This window comes from Trichomycterus rosablanca, chromosome 17 (genome assembly GCF_030014385.1).
Source record: "Trichomycterus rosablanca isolate fTriRos1 chromosome 17, fTriRos1.hap1, whole genome shotgun sequence".
Classification (NCBI taxonomy): Eukaryota; Metazoa; Chordata; class Actinopteri; order Siluriformes; family Trichomycteridae; genus Trichomycterus; species Trichomycterus rosablanca.
Genome location: NC_086004.1, coordinates 4,307,815 through 4,328,123, shown reverse-complemented (window position 1 = coordinate 4,328,123; position 20,309 = coordinate 4,307,815). Strand labels below are relative to the sequence as shown.

The 20,309-nt window shown below is 38.5% G+C and overlaps 2 protein-coding genes across 2 annotated transcripts; both read right to left on the bottom strand.

Annotated features, from left to right (window-relative positions):
• Nucleotides 1-1,514: 1,514 nt before the first annotated feature.
• rab3b (RAB3B, member RAS oncogene family) lies at nucleotides 1,515-9,553 on the bottom strand. The gene is made up of 5 exons (XM_063012336.1): nucleotides 9,523-9,553; nucleotides 8,140-8,364; nucleotides 6,015-6,133; nucleotides 4,195-4,319; nucleotides 1,515-1,723 (listed from the first exon to the last, which is right to left on the bottom strand). The coding sequence occupies exons 2-5, from the start codon at nucleotides 8,362-8,364 to the stop codon at nucleotides 1,539-1,541; spliced, it is 654 nt and encodes a 217-aa protein (XP_062868406.1). The 5' UTR covers nucleotides 9,523-9,553; the 3' UTR covers nucleotides 1,515-1,538.
• A 2,492-nt stretch (nucleotides 9,554-12,045) lies between these two features.
• On the bottom strand, nucleotides 12,046-19,812 carry atpaf1 (ATP synthase mitochondrial F1 complex assembly factor 1). Its single transcript, XM_063012723.1, has 9 exons — nucleotides 19,604-19,812; nucleotides 18,407-18,515; nucleotides 18,122-18,163; nucleotides 17,981-18,043; nucleotides 17,745-17,795; nucleotides 17,514-17,561; nucleotides 14,867-14,962; nucleotides 14,680-14,787; nucleotides 12,046-13,449 (listed from the first exon to the last, which is right to left on the bottom strand). Exons 1-9 carry the CDS (start codon nucleotides 19,810-19,812, stop codon nucleotides 13,273-13,275), a joined length of 903 nt encoding a protein of 300 aa, XP_062868793.1. The 3' UTR covers nucleotides 12,046-13,272.
• Nucleotides 19,813-20,309: the final 497 nt, after the last annotated feature.

Here is a 20,309-nt window from a genome sequence, read left to right as displayed (position 1 = left end):
TTTCCACCAGTTAAACTGATATATTTTTATTATTTGGAGAAATTGCTTTTCAGACGTCTAATGTGACTAAATCAACCAAGCCAAACCCCACATTGAGACAGGTTCAGTACATTTTGACACAGAATGTGCATTGCTGACAAATAGTAGAGACAAATGCAAATCTCCAACATTCCCTGGACCTGCAGGCTTAACATGCACACTACTGAAAAGAAGTCAATAAGACATTAATCATCAAAAGTCCATTAATTGTTAATCATTCCACGAGGGAGATAGTCCACAGACCTAGGAGTAGAGGTTCCCAACAATGAACCAATATAAGTAAGATGGCACACCAGGTATGCCACACAGGAACCTACGTCCTGAGTTGGATCCTTGCCTTCAGTTACTGTTTTCCTGTATTTGCATAAATTTCCTGCACATGCAGTGGATTGGCTGCTCTAAATTACCCATTTGTGATCTTTATTCCAATCAAGACTGTATGACTTTGTATGACTATCAAGTGCTTAAATATGTAAATGTGGAATCGATTCTCAGCCTTCAGTATGTCACAGAACAGTCCAAGGTTTTTAATACTGGAGTCCCTGAGTCAGGAGATTGTTGGACCTACAATTGCTTTGGCTTCACCTTTGAATGGGGGTCCTTCATACTGCAACGCAGTAAAACCAAAACCAAGACTGATGAATGGATTAGGTTATTAGGTTAGTTATTTTTTTATAAACTTAGCTTATCAGCAACCAGCTTATGGCAGGTTTGTATGCAAGGCAGATTCACCCAAAGTGGAAGAATTTAGTACCATAATTGCTATTTGTATTGGTGTGCCATTACAATAAATCTTAAAAAGTAAGGAAAAATTATGTTTATATAGTTTAAAAGTCAATGGGATGTCTAGATCCAAGGACAAAAGCATCCATATATTTTAAGGCAAAAGCAGGACAAACTTGAGTATGGAAGATAAATTCAAGGTTATATATATATATATGTAAGATATTCAGATAGTGTATTCATGATATTTGCCAGTCATAAAATGCAGTTAGAATCCAAAGCCAATAGTTCATCCCAGGTCAAAAAGCAAAACACGAAAATCACCCTGAAACAACAGATCCATATTGTGCATAATATACAACAGTTATGGCCACTATGCAGTTGCAGTTGTCTGAGTTTAGGTTTGACTTGTCCCTTTTTACAGGGCAGTAATTACAGAAAAGGTGCAGTTATTGTGTTAGTTATTGTGTTAAGTGATGTTCAAAGCACCTGTCATGGTCTGATTTACTCATATGATATCTGTCTGGCAGTGAACATCTGCTTTTTGTGCTTTGCTACAGTCCCTGCTTTATGATGTCAATGATCTGTAGTTTGATTTGTGCTTAAAGTGATAGCATAGTGATAACAACATACAGCATGTTTAACACTATTATGTGTACAGAATTAAAAAAATCTTAGTCGATGAAATGGAACAAAGACAAAAAAAAAAAACTAAACAAAAACAGGATCAGCGTAATCAGCACAGAAGCAGGTGACAGCAGGGTAAACCGGCTACATCAGCAGCAGTTTTGAGGTAGTTGTGTGGGTTTGTCTGTAAGCCGAGTGGTCTTGGCGCCAGTGCTTACGGGCGGGTCTGTGTCCACTCGCTCGGACATCTTTACACAGATGATGTCCACCAGCTGCTCGAACACCTGCCTGACGTTGATGTTCTCCTTAGCGCTCGCCTCGTAGTACTCAAACCCTAAAGAAAACACTCTATAATCAAACTGGGTCATACACAATTGTTATACTATACAGCATATGTCTATTAAAGTATATATAGATACTCATGACCACTTTATTTAGACACTAGGGTGACACGGTGGCTCGGTGATTAGCACTGTCGCCTCACAGCAAGAAGGTCCTGGGTTTGATTCTCATGTAGAGGTGTGGAGTTTGCATGTTCTCCCTGTGTCTGCGTGGGTTTCCACCGGGGCTCCGGTTTCCTCCCACAGTACGAAGACGTGCAAGTGAGGTGAACTGGAGATACAAAATTGTCCATGACTGTGTTTGACATTGAACTTGAACAGATGAATTTTGTGTGTCCTGTCATTAATGTAACCAAAGTGTGTAAAACATGACGTTAAAATCCTAATAAAATAAAATACATTAATTAAGAAAACCATAATAAACCTGCATGGGACTCTCTTTTTTGGGGCACATTGTTGGAGACATTGCTAATCTATATCATGTCTGTATAATCTATATCATGTCTGTATAATCTTATCTGTCTGTATAATCTATATCATGTCTGTATAATCTTATCTGTCTGTATAATCTATATCACGTCTGTATAATCTTATCTGTCTGTATAATCTATATCACGTCTGTATAATCTTATCTGTCTGTATAATCTATATCATGTCTGTATAATCTTATTTGTCTGTATAATCTATATCATGTCTGTATAATCTTATCTGTCTGTATAATCTACAGACATAATCTTATCTGTCTGTATAATCTATATCATGACTGTATAATGTATGTACAGTATATCATGTCTGTATAATCTACTGTATATCATGACTGTATAATCTATATCATGTCTGTATAATCTTATCTGTCTGTATAATCTATATCATGTCTATATAATCTTATCTGTCTGTATAATCTATATCATGTCTGTATAATCTATATCACGTCTGTATAATCTTATCTGTCTGTATAATCTATATCATGTCTGTATAATCTATATCACGTCTGTATAATCTTATCTGTCTGTATAATCTATATCATGTCTGTATAATCTTATCTGTCTGTACAATCTATATCATGTCTGTATAATCTATATCATGTCTGTATAATCTTATCTGTCTGTATAATCTACAGACATAATCTTATCTGTCTGTATAATCTATATCATGACTACGTCTGTATAATCTTTATCATGTCTGTATAATCTATATCATGTCTGTATAATCTTTATCATGTCTGTATAATCTTTATCATGTCTGTATAATCTTTATCATGTCTGTATAATCTATATCATGTCTGTATAATCTATATCATGTCTGTATAATCTTTATCATGTCTGTATAATCTATATCATGTCTGTATAATCTTTATCATGTCTGTATAATCTTTATCATGTCTGTATAATCTATATCATGTCTGTATAATCTTTATCATGTCTATGTCTGTATAATCTATATCATGACTGTATAATCTATATCATGTCTGTATAATCTTTATCATGTCTGTATAATCTATATCATGTCTGTATAATCTTTATCATGTCTGTATAATCTATATCATGTCTGTATAATCTTTATCATGTCTGTATAATCTTTACAATGTCTATGTCTGTATAATCTATATCATGTCTGTATAATCTATATCATGTCTGTATAATCTATATCATGTCTGTATAATCTTTATCATGTCTGTATAATCTTTATAATGTCTATGTCTGTATAATCTATATCATGACTGTATAATCTATATCATGTCTGTATAATCTATATCATGTCTGTATAATCTTTATCATGTCTATGTCTGTATAATCTATATCATGACTGTATAATCTATATCATGTCTGTATAATCTTCATCATGTCTGTATAATCTTTATCATGTCTATGTCTGTATAATCTATATCATGTCTGTATAATCTATATCATGTCTGTATAATCTTTATCATGTCTGTATAATCTTTATAATGTCTATGTCTGTATAATCTATATCATGTCTGTATAATCTATATCATGTCTGTATAATCTTTATCATGTCTGTATAATCTTTATCATGTCTGTATAATCTATATCATGTCTGTATAATCTATATCATGTCTGTATAATCTTTATCATGTCTGTATAATCTATATCATGTCTGTATAATCTTTATCATGTCTATGTCTGTATAATCTATATCATGACTGTATAATCTATATCATGTCTGTATAATCTTCATCATGTCTATGTCTGTATAATCTTCATCATGTCTGTATAATCTTCATCATGTCTGTATAATCTTTATCATGTCTGTATAATCTTTATCATGTCTGTATAATTTTATGCAATGCACTGCTGCCACTTGACTGGCTGATTGGATAATTACATGCATGAACAGGTAGGTGTGTAAGTATTCCTAATAAAGTGGTCAGTGAGTGTATAACTGCATGAATTGGACCTTATTAAAGTAAAAACTGTCAGTACTCAAAAAATTAATAACTCACCTAATTGATCAGCCAAGTGCTTGCCTTTTTCCACAGTTATAACCCTCTCATCAGCCATGTCGCATTTATTCCCCACTAAAATTACCTGCGCGTTGTCCCACGAGTACGTTTTTATCTGGGTCGCCCTGCAACAGGAAACATTCATGATTCAGTGCATTAAACTACACCTGCATACACTCTGTATAATCAATACAAACTGATACATGATCTGATCTGTGTTGGTCATAATATAATTTACAATCTACCATACTGGTGTACTTAGTGGGTATACAAATACTAACCATCTATTGACATGCACAATCAACCCCCTCTACCTGATTTACTAATTAAAAGTGACCACCATAAGACCACCACTTGTTATTATGAGTTGGATGATTATTGTCTGATCATTGATTGTATCAGGCTCAGCAGTGTTGCTGTTTTTATACCCCTCAGTGTCACTGCTGGGTTAAAAATAGTCTGTTCACCAAAAATATCTAAACAACAGCGCCCCATGGTCAGAAACTGACACTAATAAACCAGAGGACAATTAACACACACAGAGCAGAGAAAAAAAAGCTGTAATAACTATAGGACAGCACAATGAAGCAGCGGGTAGAGTCACGTAGACATGGGTACAATTCCAACCTCTAATCACTGTCTGTGAGAAGCTCTGCATGTTCCCCATGTGTGTGTGTGTGTGTGTATGTGTGTGTGTGTGTGTGTCTGTGTGTGTTTCACACCCTATAAAACATGCAAATTGTTTAACTGGCTACTGTAAATTGATTATAGTTGTAAGTAAGTGTGCAAGTTCATGATGCCCTGCAATACTATAACATTATGATGTCAGTATCAACACTGCAATGGGAATGAACCTTTACATAAATGTAGTCAGTGGGCAGTGGTGGTTCTATGTTGGCAAAAGACCATCAGAATAGCCAGAGCCAAATACTAAGTTTGGCACTGCTGTTTATTCGATTTGTCCAAAACAATAAATTGGTCACTCTTTAATTAAATTAATATTTGTGCTCTGTCTGAGTCAAAAACATTTGTCACAGAGAAAAATAATTAAATTAACACATTTTAACAGGCACAAACATGAAATAAACTTGTACACAAACACCGCTTGTGGAGGCTTTATGTTACATCATCATGTAAAACACAGTGTGACCAGATTGTCACCATTTGTATTAATCAAGTGTATTTTGTTTTGAGTTTCATTTTGATGCACTGTTTGTGTTGCCTGGGTCGCGGTAAAAATCATGGACAAAATTAATTCTGTAGAATGATCAGCACCAAACGTTCTGGTTTTCAAAAACAGTCACTACCCAGTTAAATGGTTTCTGGCAAGCCGTCACACTGATGGATTTATCCAACCAATAAAATCTTCTGGCAAACCTCTTCAAGCCTGGTATCATATGAATTGTACCTGAAAAGTTAAAGTTCTATCTATCAGATGGATGAAAGTAAGGATGGCAAACACCTAAAATTCCTATCACATGTATAGACATACCAGTGTTATTATACAATATTTCACTGCTATATTAAGGCCACAAGATTGACCCTTTTATTGACAAAAAGCATGCACAAACACCACAATAATAACACAATACTCATGTGGCTGCTGTGGCCATCCGTGTTTTTTATTTTGGCTCAGCCACTTTAACTTTATTAAGAGTTCATGAATAAACTTAAGTTTATTAGCTAAGGGGTTGAGGAGCAGGTGTGTTGGACCAGGGTAAACACTAAAACGTCCAAGACTAGAACCCTCTAATATACAGTAGATACAGTGGAAGTGGGGGCGGGGGGTATGCAGTATGAAAGTTATTATTTTGACTTACCAGTCCTGTACTGCATTAAACGACTCCTCATTGGTGATGTCGTACATGAGAATAAAGCCCATAGCGCCTCTGTAGTAAGCCGTGGTGATGGTCCTGTAGCGCTCCTGACCTGCTGTGTCCTACACAGGAACAAAACATCATAACAACCGTCAGCCTATAATGCCGATTGTGAGGCTCGATTGAAATGCAGCTGTGTGACTGTGATCTTTGAAAAGCTGCTGATGGGACAGTGAGTCAAAATTAATTTGTTGAAAAAGGTCATGAATTGAAAAGGCCATGTCATGCATTTTGAGTATCAATGAGCTACATTTGACTGTTGGTCTAGAAGGTCTGAAGGCTGGAAGCTGAATGCTTACGTATGCCATGGAACACGGTGAAGGTGGTCATCAACAAGTGGATAACATTATGCCTTAGGCACAACGGAGCTGGAAATTCTTCCAAAGTTGAGGAAAACTCAAGAATAAAAATGGTCCAGAAGGCTGCCAAGAGGCCTACAGGAGCTGCAGGAATTTCTGGCAAGTACTGGATGTGTACTACATGTGACATCTCCTGTGTGCTTCATCTGTCTGGGCTGTGGTGATTTCCTCTTACATTTGTTTTTTACAAGACTTGCCATGTCATGGAGGGTTCGGATTCTCTGGAATCACTGGGTGCAATGCAGCAACACACCCCAGACAGGGTGCCAAGCTATCTCAGGGCCTCAGACACCCCACCCTCAGACACGGCCAATCATGTCTGTATGTAGACGCCTAACCGGCTGAACGCACAGCTAAGGAGTCGAACCCTGGATTCCAGTGACAGTGGGTTAGCGTAATATATCGCTTCGCCATCCTGGTGCTTTAGTATATTAATATAAATGAAAAACTGTTTTGAACATTGTTTACTGACAGTGCAGTGCATAGCCCATAGTGCATAGCAGCTCTCAATAATAATTTAACATCACACAGTACTGTATCTCACTGCTTGTGTTAATTCATTTCCCTTAATGCGTAGCACGTCAGAACAATAACATTTACTGACAATCGTTAATGCCTTTCCTAATAAATGAACCTCAGCATATAAATGAATCACAGTTACTGAGCATGTCTGAGTCACCATGATGTGAAACGGTCAAGATAACCAGAGATTTACAAGATCTCAGCTAGATCAGTATGACAGGAACAATGAACGGCTGCTTAGCAGATGAAACATTTGAAGGCTGCTGTAGATGAAAAGCTTTTCCACCATCAGCAACTTCACAGCTGCTTTTGTGAAGCTATTTTTATCACCTCCAGCTCCCATTTAAAGAGCATTCAATCAGCCCTAATTACGACTCGCTGCTTAAAACAAATTGCAATTTACTCGCGGGTCTGTTTATCACTTTTCAGGCTTAAGCCCCCCCCCACACACACACACACACACCATCACCACCACCCTCCCCAACTCTGAGGAGCCGCTTTAATTGGCTCTGAGCATCATTTGGCCGTGTGCTGCTGTACTGCTGCCATGGCAACAAACACCAATGATGCAAACAGATGGAGGTTGCAGCCTTGCTCGTTCTTCTGAATAAAATGTGGATTTCATTCACATTCTGAGTGGCAAACGTGTCTGCTGTGTGTGCGCTTCGCTGTATGTGAAGGATGCTGGGAACATTGCATGCATCGATGTTGCTGAGAATAAATCTCAACTGTCTTGATGCATTAGTGATGCATTGTTGCTTTTTATTATGAATTTGATATCAAAGCATGAGTACTGAATAGCAACTGACACTGATCTGATACTAACACCCACACAGCTTCTACACACTCTTTGGATGCCAGGTTGTGTTAAACAGGACATGCGACAGCTGTAATGTCCTGTGTTCACATCCATGATTTGCCTCATGTCATCTACATTACAAACATCTATGCCATAATGCATCATGGGACTAAATACAGAGTGCCTTAAGAAGGTTTTAGCCCACCACGAGCATCCAGAACAGTTTAAATGCAAATCTCTGAAGTTGTACTAGAGGGACTGAAGACCCTAACCTGGCAGATGGATAAAAAACAGGGTGCAAACCCAAAATGAACAGTATATGAGATCTGTTTTATGGTTGAGAACCAGTCGTATACTTTGTGCATCACATTACAAGTCACGGACTCACCCAGATTTGAAGTTTGATCCTCTTGTCGTTGCGGTAAACCGTCTTTACTTTAAAATCGATGCCCACCGTGCTGACGAATGAGTTACTAAAGGAATCGTCTGCGTATCGGAACAGAAAGCTGGTTTTGCCTACACTGCTGTTGCCAATGATGAGGAGCTTGAACATGTAGTCGAAGTTCTGGTCGGAACCATCTCTCTGTCCGAAACGCTGGTCTGCTTTTGCCATCTGCAAACACAGCCAGAGGGGTAATATTTATTTATTTATTTATTATTGGTATATTCAGACCATCACCATGTTTGTTTGTTTGTTTATTAGGATTTTAACGTCATGTTTTACACTTTTGGTTACATTCATGACAGGAAACAGTAGTTACTCAGTACACAAGGTTTATCAGTTCACAAGGTTATATCAAACACAGTCTTGGACAATTAAGTATCTCCAATTCACCTCACTTGCATGTCTTTGGACTGTGGAAGGAAAACTCCACACAGAAAGGACCCAGACTGCCCCACCCGGGGATCGAACCCAAGACCTTCTTGCTGTGAGGCAACAGTGCTACCCACTTAGCCACCGTGCCGCCCCATCACCATGTAGTGTACTCGTACATCTGCATATACGCTATATGATTAAAAGTATTGGGACACCCCTTGTAATTTTTGAATGTATGTGTTTCATCCACAACAATTGCTATGAGGTGTAATAAATCTTCTATAATAAGAAAATTATGTGCTTCTGACTTCAAAGCAACACTTTAGGGAAGGCTCTTTCCTGTTTCAGCATGATTGTGCCCCTGTGCACAAAGCAAACAAGGCTTTATTGACCAACATAAGTGCCCAGCCATACAAATGCTTTTTCGACTAAGCACAAATTCCCACAGACATACTCCAAAGTCTTGTAAGAAGCCTTCTCCAGAAGTGTGGCTGAAAAGATCACATAGAGGTCACTCTATTTTAATACTATTTGTTTTTTGAAATGGGATGTCCAACAAGCTCTTGGCAAGGTGTCCAAATAATTTTGACCGTATAGACCATCCATCATCTCTAACAGCCTCTAACAGACTGGCTGGTTCGTTTTATTTACTAATTCATTTTCCAGCTCAGTCTTTCTTACCTGAAAAGCTGAATGACCCAAGGAATTCAACAGACTGACATCAATACAGACATGACAAATGATTTAATGCTGTTAACAACCAGCAGGTGAGAGAAGCTCGCAGAGAACAACAGACACCACACTCAGTCTGTAACCACAACCTGAACCATTCACTGACAAATCACATCAAATATACATACTGATCAGTCATGCTGATACATATAAAATAACCCCCGAATCCACTTCATATAGGCTGTTTAATCAATAACCAAATGATGGATGTGATGCTCTTACCTTGAGTCTGTGAGCGCTGCTTTCCACTGTCCGTCCGTTACACTGATCGGAGAATCACAGACGAATCGTTTGCTGTTGAATTATTACCATAAACGCGTCGAGTGAGTCGATTCACCAGTTCGAACGAGTCGACACACTTAACAGTCAGGAACCTTAGTGATTCTTCAAATCCCAAGATGTACTGTACTGTTCAAACAATTATCCATGGGTACAAAGTGCACTGTATTACCAAAAGTATGTGGACACCCAGTCCAAATGATTAAGTTCAGGTATTTAAGCTACATCAATTTCTAAACATTTATGCTTTCCAGTTTTATTCAAGACATTAAGGAAGGACTGTACCTGCCCCAGCAAAAAGGTCCTGGGTTCAATACCCAGGTGGGGCGGTCCGGGTCCTTTCTGTGTGGAGTTTGCATGTTCTCCCCGTGTCTGCGTGGGTTTCCTCCGGGAGCTCCGGTTTCCTCCCACAGTCCAAAGACGTGCAAGTGAGGTGAATTGGAGATACAAAATTGTCCATGACTGTGTTTGATATAACCTTGTGTGAACTGATGAATCTTGTGTAATGAGTAACCATCGTTTCTGTCGTGGATGTAACCAAAGTGTAAAACATGATGTTATAATCATAACAAACAAACAAACCTGCCCCAACATGACTGTGCCCCTGTGCACTAAAGACATGGTTTGACAATTTGATGCAGTTTTGATGCAGAGTTTTTGCACAAATCCCTAACCTCAACCCTGCATAACATGGAACAGTAGAGAAGAATACCCAAATATAAAATTATATATCCAAAGATATAAATTTAGATCCAACTAAGGTCTAGCACAAATAAAATGCTGCAGAAACAAATGCCACTCATTACACTTAACAGAGCTTTACATGGCCATAAGCCTATACATGAAAAACTTCAGTTGAGCTTTAATATGCTGATTTTTAACACAGTAGCTTCTTTAGGTCAGAGAAAAAAAAAACTGTAGCAGAAATAAATCAAATCCTTACAAGTGTTGACCTCAGCTGTACATGTTTCAAGACTATGTGACATCTGTAACTATGTATTAATATGTACATACACATACCCGCAAGATGCTTTCTTGACCAACATCAGTGCCCAGCCGTATAAATGCTCTCTACTAAATGGGCACAAATTCCCACAGACATACTTCAAAGTCTTCGAAGCCTTCTCAAAAGAGTGGCTGTTTTATAGCTGAAAAGATCACACAGCATTTGTTTTTGTTTGTTTATTAGGATTTTAACGTCATGTTTTACACTTTGGTTAAATTCATGACAGAAACGGTAGTTACTCATTACACAAGGTTCATCAATTCACACAAGGTTATATCGAACACAGTCATGGACAATTTTGCATGTCTTTGGACTGTGGGAGGAAACCGGTGCACCCGGAGTAAACCCACACAGGCACAGGGAGAACATGCAAACTCCACACACAAAGGACCCAGACCGGCCCACCTGGGGCTCGAATCCAGGACCTTCTTGCTGAGAGGCGACAGTGCTATCCACTTAGCCACCGTGCTGCCTGCATTTGATTTTGAAATGGGATGTCCATAGTTAGGTGTCCAAATAATTTTGACCACAGACCATCCGTGATGTCTTTAATAGTGTGGTAATAACTACTAAAAACTAGTAGACTCTAATAATAACAGCTGTATATGTTTTGAAACTATGTCACATCTGTATCCATGCATTAATAAGTGCATACACATACCCACAGGAAACTTTCTTGACCAGCATCAGAGCCCAGCCATACAAATGCTCTCTCGACTGATTGGGCACAAATTTCCACAGACATACTTCAAAGTCTTGTGAGAAGCCCTCTTAGAAGAGTAACTGTTATAGCAGGAAAGATCACATAGAGGTCATTCTATTTTAATACCATTTGTTTTTGAAACGGGATGTCCAAGAAGCTCATGGCAAGGTGTCCAGATAATTCTGGTCACATAGACAATCAATCATGATGTCTCTAATAGTTTTGTAATAACTAATAAAAATTAGTAGACTCCAATAGACACAGCTGTTTTAAGACTATGTGGCATCCTTATACATGCATTTATATGCGCATACACACACACAAGAAAACAGGAAATTTAATCTAATCTTGAGCTTCATTTCCCACTGTCAGTTTTTATTATTATTATTTTTTAGGTTTTTTGGAATTGAGAGAACGAGTCAATCCTAAACAAAGCTATGCAAACACAGAGAGAACATACTAAAATGCCTCACAGTGACCGGAGGTGAGGATCAAACCCGTTTTGTTCCGAGCAGCACTCAATCAACAGTAAATGAATTAAAATACATAATTTTGTATAACAGTCCGATTACGATGAAGGCAAACATGCATTGCTAGCTGTGCTAAAGCATCTAAGGAATCAGTTATCATGCTAATTCAGTTCCATTCATTAAACGAATATTCAAACTGCACCATGAGAACACATTAAAACACAATTACTCATAATGGCATCAATAACAAACTGCACTTCAAGTCATTTATTAAGACAAAAAACGACTTGTTTGGAGAATTAATTTATTATACTGTAGCGTCACCGCTAGGGGGCCGCCACGGGCTTTACCCAGAAGCCCTTGCGGCCATGCTGTCCGTACTTACCGTGGCCGTGTAGCCCAGTGTTGGGGCTGGGGTGGCTACGGTGAGGGCTGGATAGGCAGCCTTTATGTTTGTCTGTTGTATAAAAGTCTGTGTGTATGAATGAGTGTCTGTCCTAATCCACTGGGTGAACTGCCAAGGGCAGCTCACTCGCAGCCCCGACGCTCGCCGGCGCCACAATACATAATATTGTAATAATACATTATTAATTCATGATGATCTATTTATACTAGAAAGTAATGCCACCCAGCTATATTCAGTCTAGAATAAGAGTCAGACTTTCGATCTTCAGGTTTATATCGCTGTGCAGTCACCACAATCTACCTGATTTCACCAGTTACATCCCAAACTGGAACAGGCATGTTAGATGCAGAATCTGATCCTCTGTTGGAGGTGCTGGCAGCACCTACATGTACATTATGTTTTTAAAGAGCCACTATGTGGTTTTAACAAATACACATTAATATAAAATAATGTCTGATTGTGATCTACTTACACGTATAGTACGTCACCAAGTGGTTTTTATTTATGTGGGTTTTAACACCATGTTTCACCAACTGTTTTAAAAGCTTTAAATTGAGCAAAGCAAGGCAATATGACATTTATATTCCTAAAAATAAATGCATTGATACTTTTGCAGCCAATCACAGCAAATAGTAACTGACTGGATGTTAAAGATTTTTTTTATTCCTAATTGTTTATCATGAAAATGTCTTCCAGTATCCCAATATTATAGTAATGCCACATTACCCACCTCTACTGTACAATACTCTACTGGAAGAGCCATAAGCATTAATACCAGCCTGTATTTAGAGCTGATAATGACTATAATACCCTCTCTTTTACATTTACTGATGAATATTTATACTCAGAATACATTCTTATTTATTCACTGTAAAAACTTCCCTGGATGGGAACATGGAGGGAGACTGTAATTAAATACAAAATCAAATCAGCCTGGATGAATAAATATGGTAACAAACCAAGCATAAAGCAACATACATGATACATGGTATTAGAATAAAAGTGATTGGGGTTGGAGAACAGAAAACATGAATGTTCTTCCTCTCCAGTGAGACGCACTGATCTGTTTCTTTACCAGAATATTTTCCTTCGGCTGCTGAAGTGTGTATTACTTTGCAGTGACCCCTGATCCTATTCCACTCTGTTCCAGCTCTGCTATTACAGACATGTGCGTAAAATCCGTTGGTCTGTGGTTAAAGGTTTCCACCAGTTGGTAGGTTTCATTTCTCTGTGCTGCGTAGAATAATTGCACCTGGTTGGCCAGGCACTGAGCTTCATGAACCGTCTGGAGGGAAAAACACACACACGAGTCAGATAATCAACTAAAGTAGTATTTTACTTTTCATGTAAGGGATTTTATCAACCCAAAATTTAATCAATCAGCCAACACATGTTTGATGTTTTAAGATCTACACAGGATCTAATAATAAAGCATATTATTTACACTTACACTATACGGTCAAAAGTATGTGGCCGCCTGATAATAATTCCCCAAGATTTGAGTGTCTGTGGATATTTGTTTCAATTCAGTCAAATCGTCTGGTTAAGCAATGATTTTGGGCGAAAAGGTGTTTAATGAAGTCAAGGTCAGGGCTCTGTACAAGCAACTGATGTTCCTCCACACCAAACATCAAAACGTGTCTTATTGACCTCACTTTGAGCTTTGGGGTACGGTCATGCAAGAACAGAAAAGATACTTTGTGAAATATGTTGCAACAAAGTTTAAAGAATGTCATTTATTTAATATGTTTGATTTGATCTAAACATTTAACTATGTGTGTGTGTGTCTAAGCAGCCTTAACCATATAGCTTGAGAGGAAAAATTCTACATTAAATTCTACTAAACATGTGTTGACTGATTAGCAACCCTTTTTTTCTCCCAAATTTGGCGTATTCAATTACCAGATTGCATTATGCTTCCACTCTACTAATGTCGATCCCCGCCCTGATTGAGGAGAGCCGAGACTGACATACACCCCGTCCGAAACGTGTGCAGTAGCCGACTGTATCTCTTCACCTGCAAGAGGCGAGTTCATATGCGGATCAGCTTTGTGCACGGAGAGCCACACCCTGATCAACGCATTATCCCTCGACTCTGTGCAGGCACCATCAACCAGCCAGCAGAGGTCGTAATTGCATCAGTTGTGAGGACTCCCCGTCCGGCTACCACCCTGTATAAACAACAGCCAATCAGACGGATAGCAGAACTGAGATTCGAAATGACGAGTTTGAAATGTCAGCTCTGGTGTGCTAGCATGTTTTACCGCTGCGCCACCTGAGCGCCCTCTCGGTATCAATTATTACACATTCACAACATCAGATGACACTAATTAGCCATAATATGTTAAGTTTACTTTAGTATTTAATTAAAACTTCATCAGATATGAAAATATACCATGATTTTGTTAAGACTGTATAGGTCACATTTTATTTCGCAGTATTAAAATCAGCAGCTGATGTGATGATACTGCAGTATCGTCAAGATCAGCCTCAATCATTTAAGCTTATAACTCACAATAAACTTGCTGTCCAGCTCAGCCGTCATGAGCACGATATTCTTGTCCTTCTGCAGGTCTGAGTAGTGATACAGAATGAGCTGACTGGGAGCGTTCTCTCCTGATGTCTGAAATGAAAATCAATCTTGAACATTAGGTGAAGCTGCACTGGAAAAGAATGTAATGCAACTGAAGGGCTGTTCATACCTGAATATTGATAAGAGACGTGAAGTGAAGCTCTTGACAAGACCACTGACCCAGAAAGAACTCATAGCCCTCTTGCCGGGGCAAAGCATATAGAAACTGGTGAGAAAACAATGAGAGAGTTATTAAGACGTGTCCTGTTCATGCTGCAAAATCTACAATTCACTGTAAGAATTAAATGAAATCAGTTTCTGTACCATTATTTTAATTCTCCTCCTTTTCCATGTTAAATCTCTACACTAAGTGCATTTTAAATAAAAAAAGCTGAACATTTAGTTTAAAAATGGCAAAAATTAGCTTTATTATGAAAAGTCTGTTACCATTAAGCAAATAGAGCATGTCAGTCATATCCTCCAAAATTATATTTCTATTTACTAATTATCTGAAATCATTGACTTATTTAGTGGGTAAAGAGGGTAGAGCTTGGGCCATCAACTGGAAGGTTGTGGGTTTGAATCCCTGCTCTGCCTTGCAGCCTTAAATGTGCCCACAAGGCCCCTAACCCTCTCAGCTCCAGGTGCACCATTATGCTGCAATATGCTTCAATCTCTTACTGTATAATAAACCTTATATAAAGAAAAAGACGATACCAGGTCAGTCTCATCACCGCTTATTAATTATTCATTCATGATCAGTGATAGCTTGACCTTGATCAGTCACACAGAGCCTGTAAAGGAGGGTGGTAAATACAAGCCACAGAGCAAAAATACATCCTACACATAAAAAGGACATAACTTACTCACACCTTTTACATTTTAAGCAGCCAATCCACCTACTAGTGTGTTTGGAAGTGGTGAGGGAAAACCTGACTACATGGAGGCTCCCACACAGTAAATAAAATTAATTATGTATTAAAACCAGATCTTCAGAACGCTGGTGCTGCCTGCTGAGCTACCATACCACCCTATAATTAAACAGCAAATAATAGGGTCTATAATAAACAGCAAATAAAACACCATGTTCCACCTTGTTTCAGTTATACTGCAGTATACTGTATAGTCAAACCAAAACAACACATGAACAGAAACACCGAGTGTTTCCCAATAATCAAACCACTGCCTCTATGAATTCATGCTTTTAACCATAGAGTAAAAAATATAAGTCTGCCATTCCAAATGTTTTAATTTCCTTAAAGCACTTTTGTTTTATGTTATTAGAATTTTTTAACGTCCTGTTTTAAACTCTTTGGTTACATTCATGACAGGAACGGTAGTTACTCATTACACAAGATTCATCAGTTCACAAGTTTAATGTCAAACTCAGTTATGGACAATTTTGTATCTCCAATTCACCTGACTGCATGTCTTTGGACTGTGGGAGGAAACCGGAGCATCTGAAGGAAACCCACGCAGACATGGGGAGAACATGCAAAATCCACAGAGAAAGGACTTGGACCGCCCCACCTGGGGATCGAACCCAGGACCTTCTTGCTGTGAGGCGACAGTGCTACCCACTTAGTCACCGTGCCGCCTCCTTAATGCACTTAAGACGAATCAAGGATAACAGACAGATGTTTTGCATTGTAGTTATATGCTGTTAATAACAACCAACAAACAAAAGTTTATTATTATTATTTTCTCTGTAGAGGCTCCACTAGTTTTTTTTTTTTTCTTCTTCAAAAATGATCAACTGCTCAGGGCGTCCAGGCGTTTGCATTAAGCTGCATTGTAATAGAATGTGCAATAACACTCTGATTATAAGAGCAATGCTGCCAGCTTGTGGGAAAACTGTGAACAACGTGCAGTAGTTTTAAAGATTTCTTACAAATTCACTGTAGATAGTTTTCATTGTGCTTCGTTAATAATATTTATGTTAAAAAAATGTTGAATACCTGAAACTTATGTGGTTTTCCTTATCTTAGATTTTAATATGTTCTTTAGCCCTATTCAGCATAATCATTAACAAAAATATGGTAAGATCAAATGTGGTTCTTGTACTTGGCTATTAAATAGTGCATTAAAATAAATATTTTTAAGTTTGACAGGGACAACTCTGCAAAACTGATGAGGAATTTAGATTTTGAAGGGATGCACATAAAGCTTAAGTTATGCAGAAGCATTAATCAGCTTTACTGTTGCAAATATCTGTTCCCATGAGCCATGTTATTGTTATCATTTTTTAAAGATAGGAAAATAGTTTATAGAAAATATTCTGTCTTCTTATGGCTAATATATTATTTATAAATAATCACCAAGTTTTTTATTCTTTATCTAAAAATGTTATATCTAAATTCACAGAGTCAGGTCAGTACCTTAAGACAGGGGTCTTCAACCTGTGGGGCGCGAGTACTTGCCCGAGGGGGCTGTCCGGGGGCATCCGCGATTGAGCCGTGGTCCACTAAGGGGAGGGGCGAGTGGTGAAAGCCGTGCTTGGCATCCGTGCCTTATCCAGGAAAGGAGGTCGTGGCGGAAGCAGCGCTTGGTACACGCGACCGAGTGCTGTTCCACCAAGGGGCGTGGTGTGAGGGGGGGGGGGGGGGGGGGGGGGCAAGTCGTGCTCGGCACACGAAGGGGGGCGCAGGTTGAAAACCCCTGCCTTAAGAGACGTGAGTGATATTATGTGTTTGTAATGGACTTAATCAACAGCATAAATCAACAGTAAGCTAGAAAACTGAGCAACACTGACATCACACTGTTGCCGGGTATCTTACCATTGGGCTCGACTGAGCTCGCTGAATCATCTTCTCAAAAGTTGAACCCTGAAATACACAATCAGTTTGGATTTTATTAAAATGACAGCAAATATTTTAGCAAATTAGTTAATTAGATCAGTGGTTAGATAAATAACCCACCACTGCCATATAATTACCACTGTTGGGCCCCTGAGCGAGGACCTTAAACTTTAATTGTTTGTGATTGTAAGTAAACTTAAACAAACTTACGGTTATGACAGCACTGACTGTGTCCTTTGTTGAGAAGTAGTGCATCCAGAGCTACACAAAAAATCATTCATTAAAATGTATTAAAAATGAAATTATAATTTTTTTTTCTAAAGTACTGAGCAGAAATTTCAAAACAAAACTATGATCTGATTGTTATAGCTATTATTTATAAGCCAACAATAATCTAATACAGTATTGATGCAATTCTAATTTAACATAAAAAATAAACACTTCACCTCTCCAATTTCAGAGCCAGACTTGTCCTTCACCATGTCAAGGTTAAGTATCGAGTCCAAAGTCTGTCAGACAATAAAAAAAGTATTTAATCATCTGTAGAAGAATAAAGCTCTGTACAGGGTATAGAGTGTTCCTGTTACCTTGTTCTTGGTAAAACCTCCAGCTCTGTCTTGATTATCTTTCTGGAAATATGACAAAACAATGAATACATATAAAAGAACAACATTAATATACCAAAATGTATTCAGCACTGAACAGTTGATAATTCCTGGTATATAAAAACACACTGGTGTGACCAATATGCAATTAGTTTTTCCCAACACTGTACTTGTGTGCAGTTAACAGGAAAGACCCAAAAGCTATTTCCACAACAAAACATTCCTTTTAAATGTGCCTTATTGATATGTTTATGTGTGGATGGTTACCTCCTGGTCCATCAGTTTTATAAACTCAGCTTGTCTCGAATGTCCAACAGGTTCTCTCTTTAAATCACTGCGCTTTTCAAGCTGTACTTTATAATCTTGAGGTTTGGCACTGTAGGTAAAAATTAAAATATAAAGACCCACATATTGACACATGTAATGCATAAAAGGTTACAGGTATAATTTATTAGGATTTTAACGTCATGTTTTACACACTTTGGTTACATTCGTGACAGGACAGGTAGTTACTGGTTACAGAAGATTTATCAGTGTCAAACACAGTCGCGGACAATTTTGTATCTCCAATTCACCTCACTTGCACGTCTTTGGACTGTATGAGGAAACTGGAGCTCCTGGAAGAAAACCCATGCAGACAAGGGGAGAACATGCAAACTCCACACAGAAAGGACCCAGTCCGCTCCACCTGAGGATCAAACCCAGGACCTTCATGCTGTAAGGCGACAGTGCTACCCACTGAACCACCCTTTAGTGCATATTTAATTATTTTAATTATGTAAATCTTAATTATAGGATTACAATTACGAACTGTAATCTGTTAATGTGCACGTCAGCTGCCCTCCACCCTAGTTGACCCCCAATGACATTTACATTTTTTAACATTTTGCAAACGCTTTTATCCAAAAAAAAAAACAGTCTACAATCTGAGCAATTGAGGGTTACGAGCCTTGCTCAAGGGCCAAACAGTGGCAACCTGGCAGTGGTGTGGTTTGAACCAGCAACCTTCTAATTACTAGTCCAGGACCTTAACACTCAAAAGGTGGATTGGCTACTTAAATGCCCCAAGTGTAAGTTTTATAATACCTAATTGTCAGGGTTATTAGTTAATACCTATGGTTATGAGAAATGCTCAACCAGCTCATGAACTGCTGTCCTCTCCAAAATCCATACTGTGAACATTGCGTTTATAAATATATGTAAATATACACTGTATTAAATGTTTTTTTTAGTTTAAGTATGCATCAGTAATAATATAATGTGTCAAGCATATACAGGACTTTCATGCTTATTAACTTATTGATTTAGTCTCAGTAATTGTACATATGAATATACAAATATCGTCTGCATACTTGTATACTAGATAGTGCGCTGCTGCAGCCCATTCAGTGTATACTATGTATGTATACTAGCGCACTACGCAGATCGTTAGTAAAGTAGTATGCATACTCAAGCTGATCTTACCTGCGCAGTTTCCTGATCTTCGCTTCATATTTATTATAATACGGATTGTCCTCTAACTCCGGTTCTTTTTTAACCGAGAACGCCCGCATGTGAGTGTGGACCAGGCCGGGAATGATCGGTCTGATCCCCGCGGATCTCACCGCTAACATCCCCCGGTACAGACAGGCCATCTGCACCACGGCCGCTGCCATTTTCTCCCCGTCACACATCTATAGTGCTCCGGGTGAGCGCAGAGCCTTATCGCCTCCAGATTATTAGTTCCGTCTCCACACAATACAACAGTACAACAGAAACACTCCTGTTAAACATGGTAATACCACGTGTTAATCCTGCCATGTCACAATTATTCTGTTGTGTCTCTATGACCTAAAGTTAGTTTACAACATGATTAAGTTATTAAGAACTCAATAACGAGATTCCGGTGGCATGGTGGGTAGCACTGTCGCCTCACAGCAAGAAGGTCCTGAACTTGATTCCCAGGTAAAGTCACCTGGGCCCTTTCTATGTGGATTTTGCATGTTTTCCCTGTGTCAGTGTGGGTTTACTTGCCACACAGTCTAAAGACACACAGTCAGGTTAATTGGAGATACTAAAATTGTCCAAGGTGTGAATGCGTGTGTGCCCTGTGATGGACTGGCGACCTGTCCAGCTTGTTTTCTACCTTTTGCCCAATGAATCATGCCCACCGCAACCCTGAATAGGATAA